Raw genomic sequence first — 17,453 nt, forward strand, 5'->3', positions numbered from 1 at the left:
TTTTAATTGCTGCAAATTGGCAACAGTGAAACAGACGAGAAATACCAGCATTAGTTAGGCAGGCTTAGCCTGACAGTCAGTAACATGTCAACTATCAAGAAAAGAGTTCTGCATTGACTTGACTACCTTACCGAACAGTACTCGTGCTTTTAGCTAAATGTCAGTCGGATTTGAATTTTTGCTTTACTCGTAAGCGTAGCGAACACATGCAGATGTTGGCAACCACGAGGTAGCTAGCTACCAAGGTCATAAAACAAACTACTGGAGGTAGCTAACTAACTAGCTAGTTGACTGTCCCATTGCCTTCGACTGACCTTAGCTGGTTAGGAACGACCCCTAAAATTACGGATAATGACGCGTGACGGTCAAATCGGCACGCCTAAATATGGCTATATTGTCTAACCATAGGAATATGTGCGCTCACTTCAGCCAAGTTAGCTGGCTGGCTAGTTGTCTAACCAACTAACGTTAGTGTGGCATAGATAGATAACGTTAGCTAGATAACGCGTGGTTTATAATTAACTCGTAACGTTATATTAGCTAACTAACGTTACTTGTAGCTGGTTTTTATTTGGGTCATTTTGTTTCTTACCCCAAGATTCCTTCAGAGTAGTTCTTGACTTTCCATGGTGTTCCCGTGTAACCACAGCCTCCGGTCTCGAGGCTACTGTTGAATCCATAAGTGCTAGCCTTGTTGTCTCTTTTCCTTTTGTTGGGGTGTCCTGAGACCCCAGAGACCCGAGTACACACTTGTCCCCCTGCGCTGCCCCTCCCCAACGATGAACGGTTGTTGTGGTTGTTATTTGCTTCCAACGGAATAAAGTCTCGTTGTTCGACTACATCTCTGTCTTTCGTTGAGTTGGACATTCCCTGGTTCCGGGGTTCGCTGTTAGTGACAGCTCCGTTCTTGCACGAGATCACGTTACCCAATGTCCCGTTGATGTTCTTTTTCGGACTGAGGCTTGACGTGCTTGACAAACCCAATGTCCCGTTGATGTTCTTTTTCGGACTGAGGCTTGACGTGCTTGACAAACCACCCGTGTTACAGTTGTTATTGAAGTACAGATTCCCCAGTCCTTGAGTTGTTTCCCAAATCTGCATCCACAGGCTGTTGGCTGGCCCACGTTGTTCTGGCTGAAACCAAGCGATTCTTGGATCCATCAAACGACACTGCAGACACTGCCCCAGAGCAAGGCTCAGTTCGTGTAGCTAAAGCTAGCACGGTAGCTAGCTAGCTAACCTCACTCGTAAGCTTCACAGCGGACTAACGTTAGCTAGGTGGGTTACTTCAAATTGCTATAAAATATCTAAATCTGTCATCCATGAATTAAAACGAATATATATTATTATACAGTAGGCGACGTATGGATGTTGGCAAAGTTTGGATTCAAGAATAAAGGAAACGTGCGCCTTTGCCTATCGAAGCGATTCTGACCCTTTCCTTCTGATCGTGGGTCCTCAATGGCGGACACTGCGCAGCCGCAGATGCGTACAGAGTGAAATGGTGATTCGAAAAGGGCGGAGAAAGTGTAGTTCTTACGCAAGAGCAGAACATGTTACTTGTTGCGTAACAATGGGCGATTGATGAATTATTTTCACAGAACATGGGGTACACACACTGAAATAAGTATGTGGGAGGTTTGTAATAAAAAAAAAAGCAAAAATAGACCGAACTTCATGTCATGACAGGACATTCTATCCATCAGGCTGATAAATTAAAATTCCATTATTTCAAAGTATGAAAGCAGCATATCAAAGTGGAGGCAATATACCAACAGCAGTGCCTTCTCCCTTGTCAATGAAACCACCATTGCTGAACTATTTTCTAAATCCAAAACCACAACTTGCTCCCTTGACCACTGCCTTAGTTAAGGCATGCCTCTCTGTTCTCTGCCTTCTGGTGGTCAATATTGTAAATACATCTCTCACATCTGGCATTGTTCCTACTCCTTTGAAAAGAACAGCTATAACTCCCATACTGAAGAAACAGGGCCTGGACCCTGAGATCCTCACAAACTACAGGCCCATCTCAAACCTCCCCTTCCTCGCCAAAGTGCTTGAGTGGGTGGTAGCATCACAAATCCAACAGAACATGACCTCTCATGGTCTTTTGGAACCGAACCAGGTCGGGCTTCCGGGCTATGCATAGCACTGAAACTGCCTTGGTAAAGACTCCCTCCCACTCCATGTCAGAAACTCACAATGCATACACATATTCAAGTCCACACTAAAGACAGACCTCTTCACACAGGCTTACCCATAGTCTCTGTTGTTTTAGCTTTTATCTTCTGTCTAATTCACTTCCTTGATTGGTCTGTCATGTTTAGTGTTCTCCATGGCTAATATGTCATCATGTTTAGTGTTCTCCATGGTTAATCTGTCATCATGGTTAGTCTGTCATCATGTTTAGTGTTCTCCATGGTTAATCTGTCATCATGTGTAGTGTTCTCCATGGTTAGTCTGTCATCATGTGTAGTGTTCTCCATGGTTAATCTGTCATCATGTTTAGTGTTCTCCATGGTTAGTCTGTCATCATGTTCAGTGTTCTCCATGGTTAATCTGTTATCATGTTTAGTGTTCTCCATGGTTAATCTGTTATCATGTTTGGTGTTCTCCATGGTTAATCTGTTATCATGTTTAGTGTTCTCCATGGATATGTCATCATGTTTAGTGTTCTCCATGGATAATATGTCATCATGTTTAGTGTTCTCCATGGATAATCTGTCATGTTTAGTGTTCTCCATGGTCAATCTGTCATCATGTTTAGTGTTGTCCATGGTTAATCTGTCATCATGTTTAGTGTTCTCCATGGTTAATCTGTCATCATGTTTAGTGTTCTCCATGGTCAATCTGTCATCATGTTTAGTGTTCTCCATGGTCAATCTGTCATCATGTTTAGTGTTCTCCATGGTTAATCTGTCATCATGTTTAGTGTTCTCCATGGTTAATCTGTCATCATGTTTAGTGTTCTCCATGGTCAATCTGTCATCATGTTTAGTGTTCTCCATGGTTAATCTGTCATCATGTTTAGTGTTCTCCATGGTTAATCTGTCATCATGTTTAGTGCTCTCCATGGTTAATCTGTCATCATGTTTAGTGTTCTCCATGGTTAATCTGTCATCATGTTTAGTGTTCTCCATGGTTAATCTGTCATCATGTTTAGTGTTCTCCATGGTTAGTTTGTCATCATGTTTAGTGTTCTCCATGGTTAATCTGTCATCATGTTTAGTGTTCTCCATGGTTAGTCTGTCATCATGTGTAGTGTTCTCCATGGTTAATCTGTCATCATGTTTAGTGTTCTCCATGGTTAGTCTGTCATCATGTTTAGTGTTCTCCATGGTTAATCTGTCATCATGTTCAGTGTTCTCCATGGTTAATCTGTTATCATGTTTAGTGTTCTCCATGGATATGTCATCATGTTTAGTGTTCTCCATGGATAATATGTCATCATGTTTAGTGTTCTCCATGGATAATCTGTCATGTTGAGTGTTCTCCATGGTCAATCTGTCATCATGTTTAGTGTTGTCCATGGTTAATCTGTCATCATGTTTAGTGTTCTCCATGGTTAATCTGTCATCATGTTTAGTGTTCTCCATGGTCAATCTGTCATGTTTAGTGTTCTCCATGGTCAATCTGTCATCATGTTTAGTGTTCTCCATGGTCAATCTGTCATCATGTTTAGTGTTCTCCATGGTTAATCTGTCATCATGTTTAGTGTTCTCCATGGTCAATCTGTCATCATGTTTAATCTGTCATCATGTTTAGTGCTCTCCATGGTTAATCTGTCATCATGTTTAGTGTTCTCCATGGTTAATCTGTCATCATGTTTAGTGTTCTCCATGGTTAATCTGTCATCATGTTTAGTGTTCTCCATGGTTAATCTGTCATCATGTTCAGTGTTCTCCATGGTTAGTTTGTCATCATGTTTAGTGTAATGGTACTTTAACATACTTATTTTTGCTTTTTATCCGGCTGATTTTCTTGTATATAAAGTGACTTTGGGTGTACATTTTGGGTGTACATAAAATACATTTTATTTTATATTCTCGCTAAATATCAGAACAAGGTAATCAATTTACTTTCAGCAACCCAAATCATGTTAACTAAATCCCCTTGTAAATGGATGGCAAGTTCTGCTTTATTCATGACATCTCACATGATCAGTTGACACTGGGCCTGTCCATCTCATTTTCCATGACACCAGAGTCATGACATGGGGTCAGATAGCGGATTCTTGTGTGAGAAGCACATGAATACTACAACTGGTCATTCCTAACATGGAGGGCTACAGTATGATAGTGTGTGACGTGAGAGTTGGTTGATAAATGTGTAAAATAAACCATAATATGTTCTGTCAATTTCTTTAAAATACAGCACATTGAAAGGTACTTTTATACATAAAGTAAAATAATTTGTCACTATGTACCGCAACATTCATTCATTTAAAATAGTGCACATCTTTTTTGTACACATAATTATGTAAACACTCACTTACCAAGGACAATAGTTACGCATTTCAGTCAGAACGTTAAAACAAAAAGATAACCACCATGAAAATCTGTTATTTTGATGTTCAAGGGATAGTTCACTCCAAAACAATGATTTTTGGATTGAACAGTCCCTTTAATGAGGGTCTATTATACTGTATATTCTGAGTCATTTCATCTCAGCCAGATGGTGTAGTAGTGTCAGGCTGCTATCATTTTTTCACCACAGTCTCCAAGTAGCCAATAAACCTTCTTAGGTTGACTTTGACGTTGTCCACCACACACAGCTGCTCAGGGCTGTACTTTCCCTTCCCTTCTTTACGAATCTGCACATAGAGGACCGGAAACAGCAATTAAACAGATGACAACAGTGATTTGCATAAAGAATGCATACAAACTGTTCCTAGTGATGGGCTGCAGCTCTATTACCTTAGCCTTGAAGATGGGTTGAAGTGCCTTCAGAGCAGACAGTAAGTTGATGTTTTCAGCTGCTCTCTCTGCCTCATCTCCATCCGCAAAAACATCGAACAGAGCATCCAGGGCCTCTCCACAAACCACAAGGTTGGCATCCTTTGTTGCAACTTGGAGTAAGGCATTGCCAATCATCTATAAAAAGATATTACAGTGTTATTACATCATGGTCACATAGCCAAGATTGGTTAATAAACCATAAACATTTTTTTTAAAGAACAAAAATAGTTAATTCTGAAGTAATCATTAGCTATCTAAAACACATTTCATACAAAAAAAACTAGGGATGAAAATAATAAGGTACCCGTAGAGTTTCAGCTGTCCCCTTCTCTTTAGCCAGTGTGCTTCCTGTGATGCCTAGGATGGCCAGAGCGTTCACTCTCACACTGACCACGTCACAGCGGGTCGCTGCCTCGCTCAGGCTCATCATCTGCTGGGGGGTCATACACTGGCAACACACACACAAACATAAACAATGAGTCATCCAAGAGACTTGTCGGGATAGTGCTGTGGTACTATATAAACTAACAGACAGATGACAGTAAGGCTAGGTAAAATGTACTTCAGAGGGAAACTCTCCTCTGCTTCAGTCAGCTGTCTTACCTGTGGGATTTTCATATAGGCTATGATCTGTAAGAGGGATCGTATGGCACTGGTAACTGCCTCAAGGAATTCCTCCTCCTTAGGGATCTCTGAGTAAGCAAATTAACCAAAAATAAATTATGAATGAGACAATTACTCTCCTTTTGTTAAGGTCATTGCTGTGAAAGTGAATCAACCTACCTAGTAAAATAAAGATTTAATACAAATAATGAAGAGATGGTACGACATGTAGATCTAACCAGGAGGACTGAAGACCAGCGTGGACAGGTGTTGTGCAACAGCCTGAAGAGCGGCTGCTCCCCCTAGGGACTCAGCGTCCATAGTAGACAGCATGTTGTGAAGGCATGTCAGGGCCCTGTACTGCACCCGATGCATCCTGGGGGGAAATTTATTTTAGTCAACTCCTAAAGGCAGGTAGCGATGTGGTAAACAAAGTGTACACCAGTAATGCCATTATAAGCCAGAAAAATGGAATACCTCTATCAACTGGGGCCGTACATTGACGCATATTGGTTCAGTGTTACTAGGATCATGACAAACCACTCAAATTATCTTGTGATCTAGTATATCACAGAATATCTAGTGTCTCATTCTTTTTAGGTCAAAGAAAATGACACCATGCTAGACAGATAATTACTTTTTCATCAAGATTTTCCAGGTGGGATTGTGACGACATACGTCCATGGCTTCGCTGCTGGGGAACTGGGTCTTCTTGAGAACCTTGAACATATAGACATGGATGGATATCACCTTCATACAGTGTAGTGGCTATAACAGAGATAGTAGGAACACACATTAGCCTAGTACCATGACATTACTTATTTAATATTTTGCATGTGAAAACAGAGGGAACATAAAAAAAGACAAACATGAGCAGTGACGTGAAACAATTATTCTAGGTGAGGAAAGAAATCCCCCACACCTTCTCTGGGATGTTGTGGTTGATCAGGGCCCCGTGGACCTCAGCAGACAGACACAGTGGGGACAGGAGGCTGGTGTTCCCTTCAGAGAGGCCGCCAGGACACATCTCACTCTCGTCGCTGCTCGACGCCTCCTCCCACTCATCGTCTGACGGGTCTACAAAAAAAACACACAATGAGTCACAACAACCGATGTACACCTCAAAAGCAACAAAAGCTAATTTTAAATCCTAAATATACATTTGAGCATCAAACAGTAAAAATGCTGTCCTCTTATCTATGAACATGTACCAGACAGCTGTGTCAAACAGTAATGAAAACAAAGCTCCCCAGGTCAGTACTGCTCTGCTGCCCAAACACTGCTGCCCACAGCACTCACCATCAGAGCAGCACATGTTGACGATGATCTCCAAGGACGTCTGCTGGGCTGTCAGCAAGGCCGTCGCCTCCCTCAGCTCCTCCTTGCCCCTCTGGAGAAAGAAAAGCAGACTATTGACACTGCAGCAGGGACACAGCCACCTCTTACGTCCCTGAGTAAACCCTGCTGTGTGTCCCTCTCTTCCTGCCTGCTGAACAAAGCAGTATCTCCCTGAGGGGAGGGCCACTACAGCTCTGAATACCAACTGCAATACTCTGTGCTGCTACATCAATATTCATCAATATACGTACTCCAAATATTAAAAACTGAAAATGCAATACTCTTTACTCAACCCTATCACTTTGGATCTCTATAACCATAACTCAAAAGGGTTTGATGGGTTTGTTTCTGAGTGAAAAAGGACAGGACTTACAGGCAGGAGGTCAGAGAAGTCTTTATCCATCTTGGTTGCCTTTCCATTCCTCCTCAGTCCAACCCCCTCCTCCTCATCATCATCCATCTCCTCTACAGCCATATTCCCTACAGCTGCCTGGTGGTCATCCACGTTCCCTGCCTCTGAGGCAGTGGCACTGCGGGCCACCTCAGCCTGGCGGAGCTGGGGTATCAGCGTGCCAGCATCCAGCTCCAAGCACTGGGACAGGGTGGCCATCAGGGCGTTGAGGGTCTGGGCCTGGCGGGCCGTGGGCAGGCTGCTCTTCAGGTTCCACACTGACCCTGTCAATGGACGGAGCACAAAGCACACAATGAGCACTGGAATCAGACTAGTTATTTAGTTAGGCTATTAACAAACAGCTTCCAACCCCTGACTCTGACTTTAGTCAGAGAATGAATGCAGAGTGAATGACCGGTTGACATTGTGAGGTAAAAGAAATCTGTAAATAATGTGACAACAAAGATGTTGTAGCCATACCTGCAGCCAGTGTCCTGAGCAGTGTGTGAGCCATGTCCGCCTGTGAGGATAGCAGCACACTCTCTAGAGTCCCTAATACAGCATTGCTCATACTACACAGCAACTCTGCATTGTCCTCAGTCACTGTGTGCAAACAGTGGGCTAAAGACAAAGGGGGAGCAGGGACTTACTACAAAATACATAATCAAGTCAAATATTTAAATGGTGAAAATGCTCATTAAAGTCGTGTGAAAATTGGTTTGATGAGACTAACCTGCAGACAAAGCCAGCTTGATGTTGTGAGTGTGCCGCGACAGACACTGTAGGATAACATCCAGAATGCCTGCTTTGTTGAACACAGAGAGTGCCTGGCTACTGCTCTCACTGACAGACAGGGTGATAATTCAACAGGAGAGTATGGTGTGAAAGAACCATAGAAACATTGGCAAGCTAACATAATTTAATACAATTTTGGATCTCTATGGGTAGGCTACTGGATGCATGTCCAGATCACTAGGTGGACCGACCAGCTGACATTTGTGTTACTACTACTGTTACTACTACATTTAGTACTTTTTTGTTACCAGAGATTCCACAGCAAGTTAACTGCTTCATTGGCGACATCTTCGACTGTGTTTTTATGCCCTTTTAACGAGAGGGCAGCATTGGTCTCAAACCCAGCACAGCACTGTGGAGAAATAGTACTGGGGTTTAGACACTTTGAAAACATCGGACCTGGGTTCAAATACATGTGTATTTGAGTATCTAGTATTTAATATACTTTTTTCTGTGTGTATTTTCAAATACACAGCCCAGAACAAGTACCTATATTTGAATGGTCATTTGTAAAAACCAAATAGGCTACCAAACTGCATTTGAGAGAATTTTCAAATTCTTATTTCAAATACTGTTTCCAAGTGTATTTCCAAATACATTAAAATATTTAACTGCTTGTCTTTTCAAATAAAATATAGGCCTATCTATCTTAATACTTACTTTGTGTGTATGTGAAAGTAACAGATGTTTGAAGTAGTATTTGAACCCAGGTCTGGAAAACATACAGCCCTATAAAATAGCTATGCATTGATGTGACTAACCATCAAGGAATGGAGGTATTCAATTGCATTCACTTTTCAGATATGCACACCATGAAATATGTTGTTCAAAATGTGAAAAAACATAACCTTGGGCCACACCCATAAATACATCAACTTTAAGGAATGATTTACGAAGGAAGGCCTCACCTCTCGAAGCAGAGCAGTCAGAGGAGTCATGACGTCCTGTTTCACCATGTCGTCACACACCTCATGACCCCCACAGGCACTCAGGTTCCTGATGTGAGAAGAACGCATCACTCAGTCTTTGAGCGATAACTATCACATCAGTGCCAACAGTTAATTGAGGGTGTGGTATTTCAAGAGGACTCTCTCAGTGTCTGTTTAGCAAGCCAAAGCATCCTTCACTTACCTACTTCTGTCTTACAGCACATAATGGCTTCAACAACCATCTACATTCAAATCTAACATTTAGCACACTCTCCGAACAATCTAGCAATATCTGATAGGCTTGATCCTCAGTCCAGACTCCACACCATCCCTCTCACATTGCTCAGGAGGTCTGTTAAGTGGCTAGTACTGGGTAGTGAACATTCCTTTGGGAGGCTGAGGGCTCACCTGAGTGCCCCTGTGGCAGTCTCCCTGACGGCCAGGCTGCGGTCCAGCATTAGGGGCCCGAGACGTCTCACCGCATCCCGCTGGAGGAAGCCTGGGATGGTCTGGCTCTGCTGCACCACGCGTGATATGCTGGCACAGGCAAACTCACGCACGTCTGCACTGGGACTCTGCAACTAAACACATACAGTATAAACAGGGGTTATTTGGATATTCACTTTTCATACCATCTGTGTTCTTTTATCTTCCAGTTGTATATGTGGGAAACACTGTTTAGTGGCACTGAACTAGATTTTACAATGTACTGAACAAAAATATAAAATGCAACATGCAACAATTTTACTGAGTTACAGTTCATATAAGGAAATCAGTCAACTGAAATAAATTAATTAGGCCCGGCCTAATCTATGGAATTTACATGACTGGGCAGGGGAGCAGCCATGGGTTGGCCTGGGAGAATGAGTTTTTCTCCCACAAAAGGACTTTACTAGAGACAGAAATACTCCTCAGTTTCATCTGCTGTCCGAGTGGCTGGTCTCAGACGATCCCGCAGGTGAAGAAGCCGGATGTAGAGGTCCTGGCCTGGTTTCACATCGCCTGCGGTTATGAGGCCGGTTTGATGTTCTGCCAAATTCTCTAAAACGACGTTGGAGGCGGCTTATGTTAGAGAAATTAACATTCAATTCTCTGGCAACAGCTCTGGTGGACATTCCTGCAGTCAGCATGCCAATTTCACACTCCCTCAAAACTTGCTATATCTGTGGCATTGTGCCGTGACAAAACTGCACATTTTAGAGAGGCCTTTTGTCCCCAGCACAAGGTGCACCTGGGTAATGATCATGCTGTTTAATCATCTTCTTGATATGCCACACCTGTGGAAGGATTATTTTGGAAAAGGAGAAGTGCTCTCTAACAGAGGTTTAAGCAATTTGTCAACAAAATATGCTTTTTGTGCATATGCAAAACTTCTGGGATCTTTAATATCAGCTCATGAAACATGGGACCAACACTCCACATGTGTTTATATTTTTGTTCAGTATACTTCTGTGAAATTGTAATGATTTTTTTTTGGGGGGGGGGGGGCCACAGTTGAGCGTGAATATAAAAACGTAATAACACGTGGGTTTTTTTGCATATGCGGGAAGATCCTTAGGAAGACATTTAATTTGTCTTATGGACACATTGGTGAACAACATTGACAGCACTGACTTGCAAGAATTTATAAAATAGAGTGCAACATATGATCAATTACACCGAAATAACAGTACTGTTGTCAAAACTTGGGGCTCTTACTTTCTCCAGTAACTCCCCAGTTGGAGAGTCGACTCCATCAAAGAATTCACCGTGGTCCTGTTCCATTTCCTTTACAGCAGTTACCGACAGTCCCTCTGCGTTGAACTGTGGACGTCTAAATTTGTTAGTCTTACTTTTGCCCATAGCTTATTTCGATTAAGTGCGAAGCGATATTGATCTATCATGTAGTAGGCTGTCACACTCTCACGTTTCGCATCATTTTAAGACATGTGGAACATCGGTGGAGATTCGTCTGGTGACGTAAAATGGTGCCTACGCTCACAAAGCAGAAGGGGTGTCGTATTTATGTCGCAAAGACGAGACCAGGACCTCGTTTTTACACTTCATAGATTAATCCTTCTACTCCCTTTGAAAGAATTATCGGTCTAACATGGCTGGAAAACCACAAACTAATTTGCAGTGAATATAGTTAAACAATGCTTAAACGTATGAATACAATAAAAATAAATGTGAAGACAATTACACACTGAGGAGATACTTTCAAACAAGTTGTACACGCATTCACAATCTGAAGCAAAAGCATAGCTAAGTCTACAGGTTGCAACCATATACTACAGTAAATCACAGGAAACACATTTTCATACAAGTATTTATTAGGTATATAACAATTAGTTTAAAAATAGAAAGATTTATCTAAAACAAATGCATGTCATCATTAGAAATAAACACATCTGAACTCATGGCGAATGAGTTATGTCAAAGGGTGTGTGAGCCCAGAAGCAGCTTTAAGGGAAACCATAACACTGACTGAGATGCTGTTAAAGAGGCGTTTGATGTCCTCTCCCCTCACAATCCTTCATTAATATGTAATGGAGCACAACATAATCACCCCTCTTATTTCCCCAATCTTCTTCCTTCTTACGTTGTTTCAGATCCTCCAAACAGGATTCTGGTCCTTGTGTCAGTCTGTCGTTCAGTGGCAATCAACATAGTCATTAAGAACATTTTATTTCCCCACCTCTCCAAGTTTGTGGTTATTGGATGTGTGGCCGTGGTTTGAGAATTAGTTTTCCTGTCTGTAAGAGACATAACCATCAAAGTCAATACAATGCATAGATGTACAGGCAATAATTCAAAATCATACTTTTAAATTATGTAATGGATGACCAAAAACATGACAGCTGGATTGAATTGATTAGGAATTAAGGTAATCTCAACGAAGATGATTTATGCAACTTACATCATCGCAGGACATGTTGTATTCCGCTAAAACTGTCCGACAGCGAGCTGCAATACTTGAAGAGAGTGAGTTAAAGGAGAAGTGTCCTATTTCTGAAGTAAATCTATTTTTTATATAAATTGCATGTTCTAGAAAGGTCCAGACACTTCTCTTGTGATTTGGCTTGTTTTTGAGAAACTAACCACAACAGCGATTCAATTTCTCATTGCTTGTTGTGCAGTATCAGGGCACACAAAAGATATGAACAAAAGCAAAAAATAAACAAGACCCTTTTGGAAACAAACACGCTCTCAGTATAGTGATGTATAGGATTATTAAGGCCACCAGATCCATAGCTGTCATTTACCATTCAACAGTATCACTACTTCCTTAAAGGATTATTTTCAGTACAGTGATGTAGGTCTTTAGATGTTGTACATGTAACAGTATAACTTTACGTCCGTCCCCTCGCCCATACCCAGGCTCGAACCAGGGACCCTCTGCACACATCAACAACTGACACCCACGAAGCATCGTTACCCATCGCTCCACAAAGGCTGCGGCCCTTGCAGAGCAAGGGGAACCACTACTTCAAGTCTCAGAGCAAGTGACGTCACCGACTTAAAGGCTGCTAGCACGCACCACCGCTACCTAGCTAGCCATTTCACATCGGTTACATACACATGAAATTGTGTCATTTCTAACTTTATCTGCAACATTTTAATCCATTTTGGTCAAGTAGCACTGTTTCCCCCACGCAGCTGTGCAGGCCGAGCGAGTCCCTATTGTACACGGACATAGCCCATGCAACAGCTGGTAGAAGAAAAGTCTCGAGTTGCACAAAATGGAATATAACGTTGCGGATAAAGTTTGGAATGACACAATTTCATGTGTACAACATCTAAAGACCTGGGTTACTATACTGAAAATTCTCCTTCTTCGTAATCCTACTGAAAAAATTAAGTTTGGAACTTTAAACAAGAGGAAGGATACATTGATGGTGCAACGACTCGTTTGTGTATTCCAGCAAAGAACAGAGCGATCAAAGTGATGCAGCTGATGGTGAAGAACGGATGGTTCCACAACGATGAGAAGAAAGACACCTGAGAAAGACAGCCAGAGGTACAGAGAGATTATACAGGCAAACACACACAACCAAACTAAAATCACAAACACACTGATCTGTGTGAAAGGTATCCTACTTTATCACATACACAATCAAGCTGCCATCACAAACATACCGACCTTCTGTGTGTCAGGGTCTATCAACCAGTTCCAGGCTCCAGTTGTCGTACAAACAGAGACCACTATTAGAATCACTGAAACAAATGTGAGATATTGAATTAAATCACCATAAAAAGTGCCAGAATAATGTAGGCCTGAATCCTTTACAAGAAAATACAAAATAGTCTGGCTGGGAGGCCATTTACTCTTGAAATGTTACTGATTGTGGTTTGACAGTTGCAGTGTAGTCATTGATTATAGTTAGACCGTTTCAATATAGTCATTCATTATGGTTAGACAGAGTTGGAACTACAACTACTTACTTCGCCACCTCCCAGTTGCAGGTTGCAAACAGGAGACGTATTCTGTTAATCTTCTCTCAAAAGCTTTTAGATCTGCAAAAACAAGCTGCGCGTCAGGGCATTCATCTATATTTCTACCAATGTTCTTCATCAAAACCACACAGAAGGAACATACAATATCCTTTATATGCGCTGTGCTTGATTGGTTTGGAACCAATGGAGTAATTCAAAAGTAAATTAAGCACACCTGCATAGTGAAGGCTCCGATTCCACTGAATTGCTATTGGAAGAGTAAATTGTAGCTTCATAGTTAACCGTTACATCTTCACGAGGACGCCCGTCCAAAACGACTGAATTATGTTTAGTTTGGACTGGCAAAACAAGCCTATAGTTAACGACCTTCTGTGATAACCTGGACATAAATAGAATCAATCAAATGGGGTAAAGTATGCGGATACGTTTGCATTGGTTAACAGTTCTGGCGCTACCTGTTCTGGCGAGCGTGTAGCGGTGGTCTTCTGGGGCTAACAACTACCGGTATGCTAACTATTTACAGCATAGCTAGCTAGCCGGCTAATTAGTGTAGCTAACAAGCCTTTGTGTGAATTTATTTTGTACAAGTTAATGTCGAACCCCCGCGGAGGGAAATCAGCAAAAATGTAATTAGCTTGAGTTTGGTATTTTGACTAATTTACCAATGAATGTCCTTTAAGAGAAAACGTTAGCCTAACTAGTTTCGTCACCGCGGCTGGCTAACAAACGACTCAAGTGAATTGTAAAGGCACGTTTGTCACCGTGCGTTTTACTTCAAAGCGAAACTTCACTTATAATAACATGCATCATGATTTGTGAAAATAAATGAATTTGCTTGCCATGTTGACTACCTTCGGCCTGTTCCAAGGAATTCATTGCTCTTCTCTCCGGCTGGTGGACGTGCTAGCTAGTTCTCCTGGGCAATTGGGAACAGGCGAAAACCTTAACGTAGATTGGCCGATTTCGGAAAATGTACAGTGATTGGCTTAAACAAGCAACTGCTACGGCGCAACCCCAAGCACCTACTCTTCAGATATGATCTGAAAGTAGGTCGCAGAGACTAAATAACCATTGAATATGTATTTGTTTAAAAGCATCTTTATTGACTGTTCAAAGACCGCACAAACAACTCTGGTGAAATAATTTTGTTATATTGACAGAATACTAAATGTGTTTTGTAAATCTCACTGATCTCAATGGGGAGAATATTTGGTCAATGTAGCAGCAACTAGATTTGCCTAGGCTACGTTACAATTACATCACATTAAATATGAAATGTTCCAGGCAATCAAGTTCTTAAATAGTGTAGCCAGCTTTGTTGTTTATGGGAACCAGCTTGTTTGCTAACAACACATTAAACATTTCCTTCAGCACTATCCACATCATCATCAGATATGTCTTTCATATCCAAAACATCAAAACCATCCTGGTTGTTGTAGGTGACCTCACTGAAGGTCCAGCCAATTAGAGCTCTGAATCCTGTAGCCGTCTGCATCGAGCAGATGGACTTGTTGGTGAATAGAGACTTTGGATCTGTCTGAAGGCAGTGGGAAGTCTCTAGGAAATTATCAACCCCACGGGGAACCAGGGTGAAGCCGTAGATCTTCGTGGTTGGGCTCTTGTCTACCAGAGGCGAGTTGGTAAAGGCATTGAGAACCAGAGGCTTTTGACCAGTCTTCTCCAGGGTCCACAGGTCTCCATCTTGTATGAGACGGAAGACGCCAGGGGATTGTGGCTGGTCCTTCCTGGAGACGAGCTCAAGAGGGTGCCATATTTGGGAGGATACCCCAAAGCTCACGTCTGCAATGTAAGCAGTCCCATCAATAACTACCTTGTTGATGAGGTGAGAGTCTTTTGGGCCGAACTGGTTTATGGTGTTGTTGTAGACTCTTGAATCCAGTGTTACTGGATTATAACCTATCTCTTTTAGCACCCAAGCAAAGAGGAGGTTATTCTCACAACACCAACCCCCCGATTGCTCCTCACAATCTTATTGAAAATCAACTCATGGTCCATAGTGATCTTCTCACCACAGTGAATGCTGAGGTTTTCAAATGGTATTGACATCACATGGTGTTTGTGGACCTGGTTCAGTGTTTCAAGGTCTGGTTTAGAAAATGGGCCGTGGAACCCGATCCTCTTGAAGTACTCTTCCAGATTCATTTTGTCCTAAGAGTAAACAAAACAAAGACACTGCATGAGTTTATGCTTTTGCAGGATTTACGACTACATATACAGAAACTAACATCCGCTAATGTCTCATTCACAATTTGTTTTTCACATGGAGTAAGATCCTATTTTCAATTGAAACACCACCACGTAGGCATTATCCTTGAGTTGAAGGATAAAGGATTAAAGAATAGACAAAAACGTGTGATACTACATGGAGGCACAGGCAGCTATTTTTCATTTCCATTTGATGATTACTTACTTTCAAAGGCAGTGAAAAAGTAGCTTCTCAAAGTACTGCTCACTGTTCAGAGTTCTTCAGGGCAAGAAGGGCAAAGCAGTTGTGCATTAAAAGAGATAATAATGCCTCTTACATGATTAAAACGGAGCACCTGTCATATATACATATATTCATATACGTGGTTTAGGTGGCCTCCGGCTGCTTTAGAGCCTGCTTGTGACCATAGGATTAAAGCTTACACAACACACCCCATGACAAGGCACAAGACTGATCTTGCACAACACAAGGTTCCCCATTGACACAATGGTTCTTCAGTGTCTCAAGGATGCTAGAGCGCCAAAACTAAACCGCCTGACTTAAGTAATTGCTCACATCCCTCTAATCAGGAAACCCCCTAGCCCCAGATAGTAACGGCCAGTCACAGTTCCCCTTATCTCATGACTCCTGGACACACACAAATATTTCATCTCGCACGAACACACACACCTCACTCCCATCTCTACTGGTCGGGTGCCAAGAGCAGAGGACTCTGCTGTGCACCAATGGGGCTACTGCTAAGGCCAGAGCAGACCCGCCTCCAACTCTTCAGGACCAGTCAGAAGACCGACACGAAGAGATTCTACCTACATTGTTCCATGTATAAAATCTGCTGTAATCTCTGTTTAGGTTACCCTTTTCAGCTGACTCCTTAAGAGCTATATGATTAGGTCCGTGCACGATAAACTGCAGGACAAGATATCTTTGACTCAATAAACCTGCCATTTTGCTACAACTGAAATCCACTCTGTCCAGTGTCCATGATTTGGTCTCACTCTCCAGTAAATGAAACACCAACAAAACTTGGTAGCAGAGGATGGTTGTTTCCTGAATTAGATCCACGATAGGTCGGTGTGAGAGACGAGACCAGTCACCCGGTTCAAATCAGACGGAAGAGTGACCTGCAGTCCAGGAGATCTTCAACCATTCGACTTGCCTCAGGAAACTGATCAGAGCGCTCAACTAAAAGGTAGCAGAGCCTGTTAAATCAAAATCTGCATATTATATTTTAGTACGACCAAATTTTGATCAGTAGTACTGAGTGTGAGTATGAATCGTTGCTAAATTGTTACTAAACTGTTGTAGGCATAGTTCAAAAGATATCTTGTGCTGAATAGATAGACCGTCCTGACACTGAATTGATCACAGTGGGGATTGGTGTGGTCTGTGGGGGTGAGGGGTAAGGGTGACTGTGTGTTCTGTGTGAACATTTTTATATCACTAGGTATTATTTGTATACCGTTCTGTGTGAGCGGGTTAGGGTTACTCTGTGTGAGTATTTTGTTTATTTGTATACCGTTCTGTGTGAGCGGGTTAGGGTTACTCTGTGTGAGTATTTTGTTTATTTTTATACCGTTCTGTGTGAGCGGGTTAGGGTTACTCTGTGTGTATTTTGTTTATTTTTATACCGTTCTGTGTGAGCGGGTTAGGGTTACTCTGTGTGAGTATTTTGTTTATTTTTATACCGTTCTGTGTGAGCGGGTTAGGATTACTCTGTGTGAGTATTTTGTTTATTTTTATACCGTTCTGTGTGAGCGGGTTAGGATTACTCTGTG

General features: G+C 42.0%; 3 protein-coding genes and 1 pseudogene across 5 annotated transcripts in view; all 4 read right to left on the reverse strand.

Annotated features, from left to right (window-relative positions):
* The window catches only part of LOC120024947 (terminal nucleotidyltransferase 4B-like), a 29,926-nt gene extending 28,468 nt beyond the window's left edge, over nt 1-1,458 (reverse strand). Inside the window, exon 1 of the mRNA XM_038969332.1 lies at nt 593-1,458. Coding sequence (XP_038825260.1) covers nt 593-1,161 — 569 coding nt within the window. The 5' untranslated portion in view covers nt 1,162-1,458. The remainder of the gene's footprint in view (nt 1-592) is intronic.
* Nucleotides 1,459-4,020: 2,562 nt separating this feature from the next.
* LOC120024982 (HEAT repeat-containing protein 3-like) lies at nt 4,021-10,960 on the reverse strand. 2 transcript variants are annotated; one of them, XM_038969379.1, is made up of 15 exons: nt 10,713-10,960; nt 9,423-9,595; nt 8,994-9,081; nt 8,334-8,437; nt 8,024-8,133; nt 7,771-7,911; nt 7,273-7,574; nt 6,861-6,951; nt 6,484-6,638; nt 6,199-6,329; nt 5,801-5,937; nt 5,562-5,650; nt 5,263-5,406; nt 4,917-5,093; nt 4,021-4,813 (listed from the first exon to the last, which is right to left on the reverse strand). In XM_038969379.1, exons 1-15 carry the CDS (start codon nt 10,854-10,856, stop codon nt 4,700-4,702), a joined length of 2,100 nt encoding a protein of 699 aa, XP_038825307.1. In that variant the 5' UTR covers nt 10,857-10,960; the 3' UTR covers nt 4,021-4,699. The 2 variants fall into 2 exon arrangements, with proteins under 2 accessions (XP_038825307.1, XP_038825308.1); XM_038969380.1 differs by having other exon boundaries at nt 4,700-4,813; nt 6,199-6,281; nt 10,713-10,856.
* A 354-nt stretch (nt 10,961-11,314) lies between these two features.
* LOC120025026 (nuclear envelope phosphatase-regulatory subunit 1-like) lies at nt 11,315-14,433 on the reverse strand. 2 transcript variants are annotated; one of them, XM_038969457.1, is made up of 6 exons: nt 14,303-14,433; nt 13,440-13,511; nt 13,138-13,211; nt 12,886-12,995; nt 11,914-11,968; nt 11,315-11,749 (listed from the first exon to the last, which is right to left on the reverse strand). In XM_038969457.1, the coding sequence occupies exons 1-6, from the start codon at nt 14,325-14,327 to the stop codon at nt 11,708-11,710; spliced, it is 378 nt and encodes a 125-aa protein (XP_038825385.1). In that variant the 5' UTR covers nt 14,328-14,433; the 3' UTR covers nt 11,315-11,707. The 2 variants fall into 2 exon arrangements, with proteins under 2 accessions (XP_038825385.1, XP_038825384.1); XM_038969456.1 differs by having other exon boundaries at nt 14,291-14,432.
* A 314-nt stretch (nt 14,434-14,747) lies between these two features.
* Nucleotides 14,748-15,614, reverse strand: LOC120025356 (annotated as a pseudogene).
* Nucleotides 15,615-17,453: the final 1,839 nt, after the last annotated feature.

This window comes from Salvelinus namaycush, chromosome 30 (genome assembly GCF_016432855.1).
Source record: "Salvelinus namaycush isolate Seneca chromosome 30, SaNama_1.0, whole genome shotgun sequence".
Taxonomy (NCBI): Eukaryota; Metazoa; Chordata; class Actinopteri; order Salmoniformes; family Salmonidae; genus Salvelinus; species Salvelinus namaycush.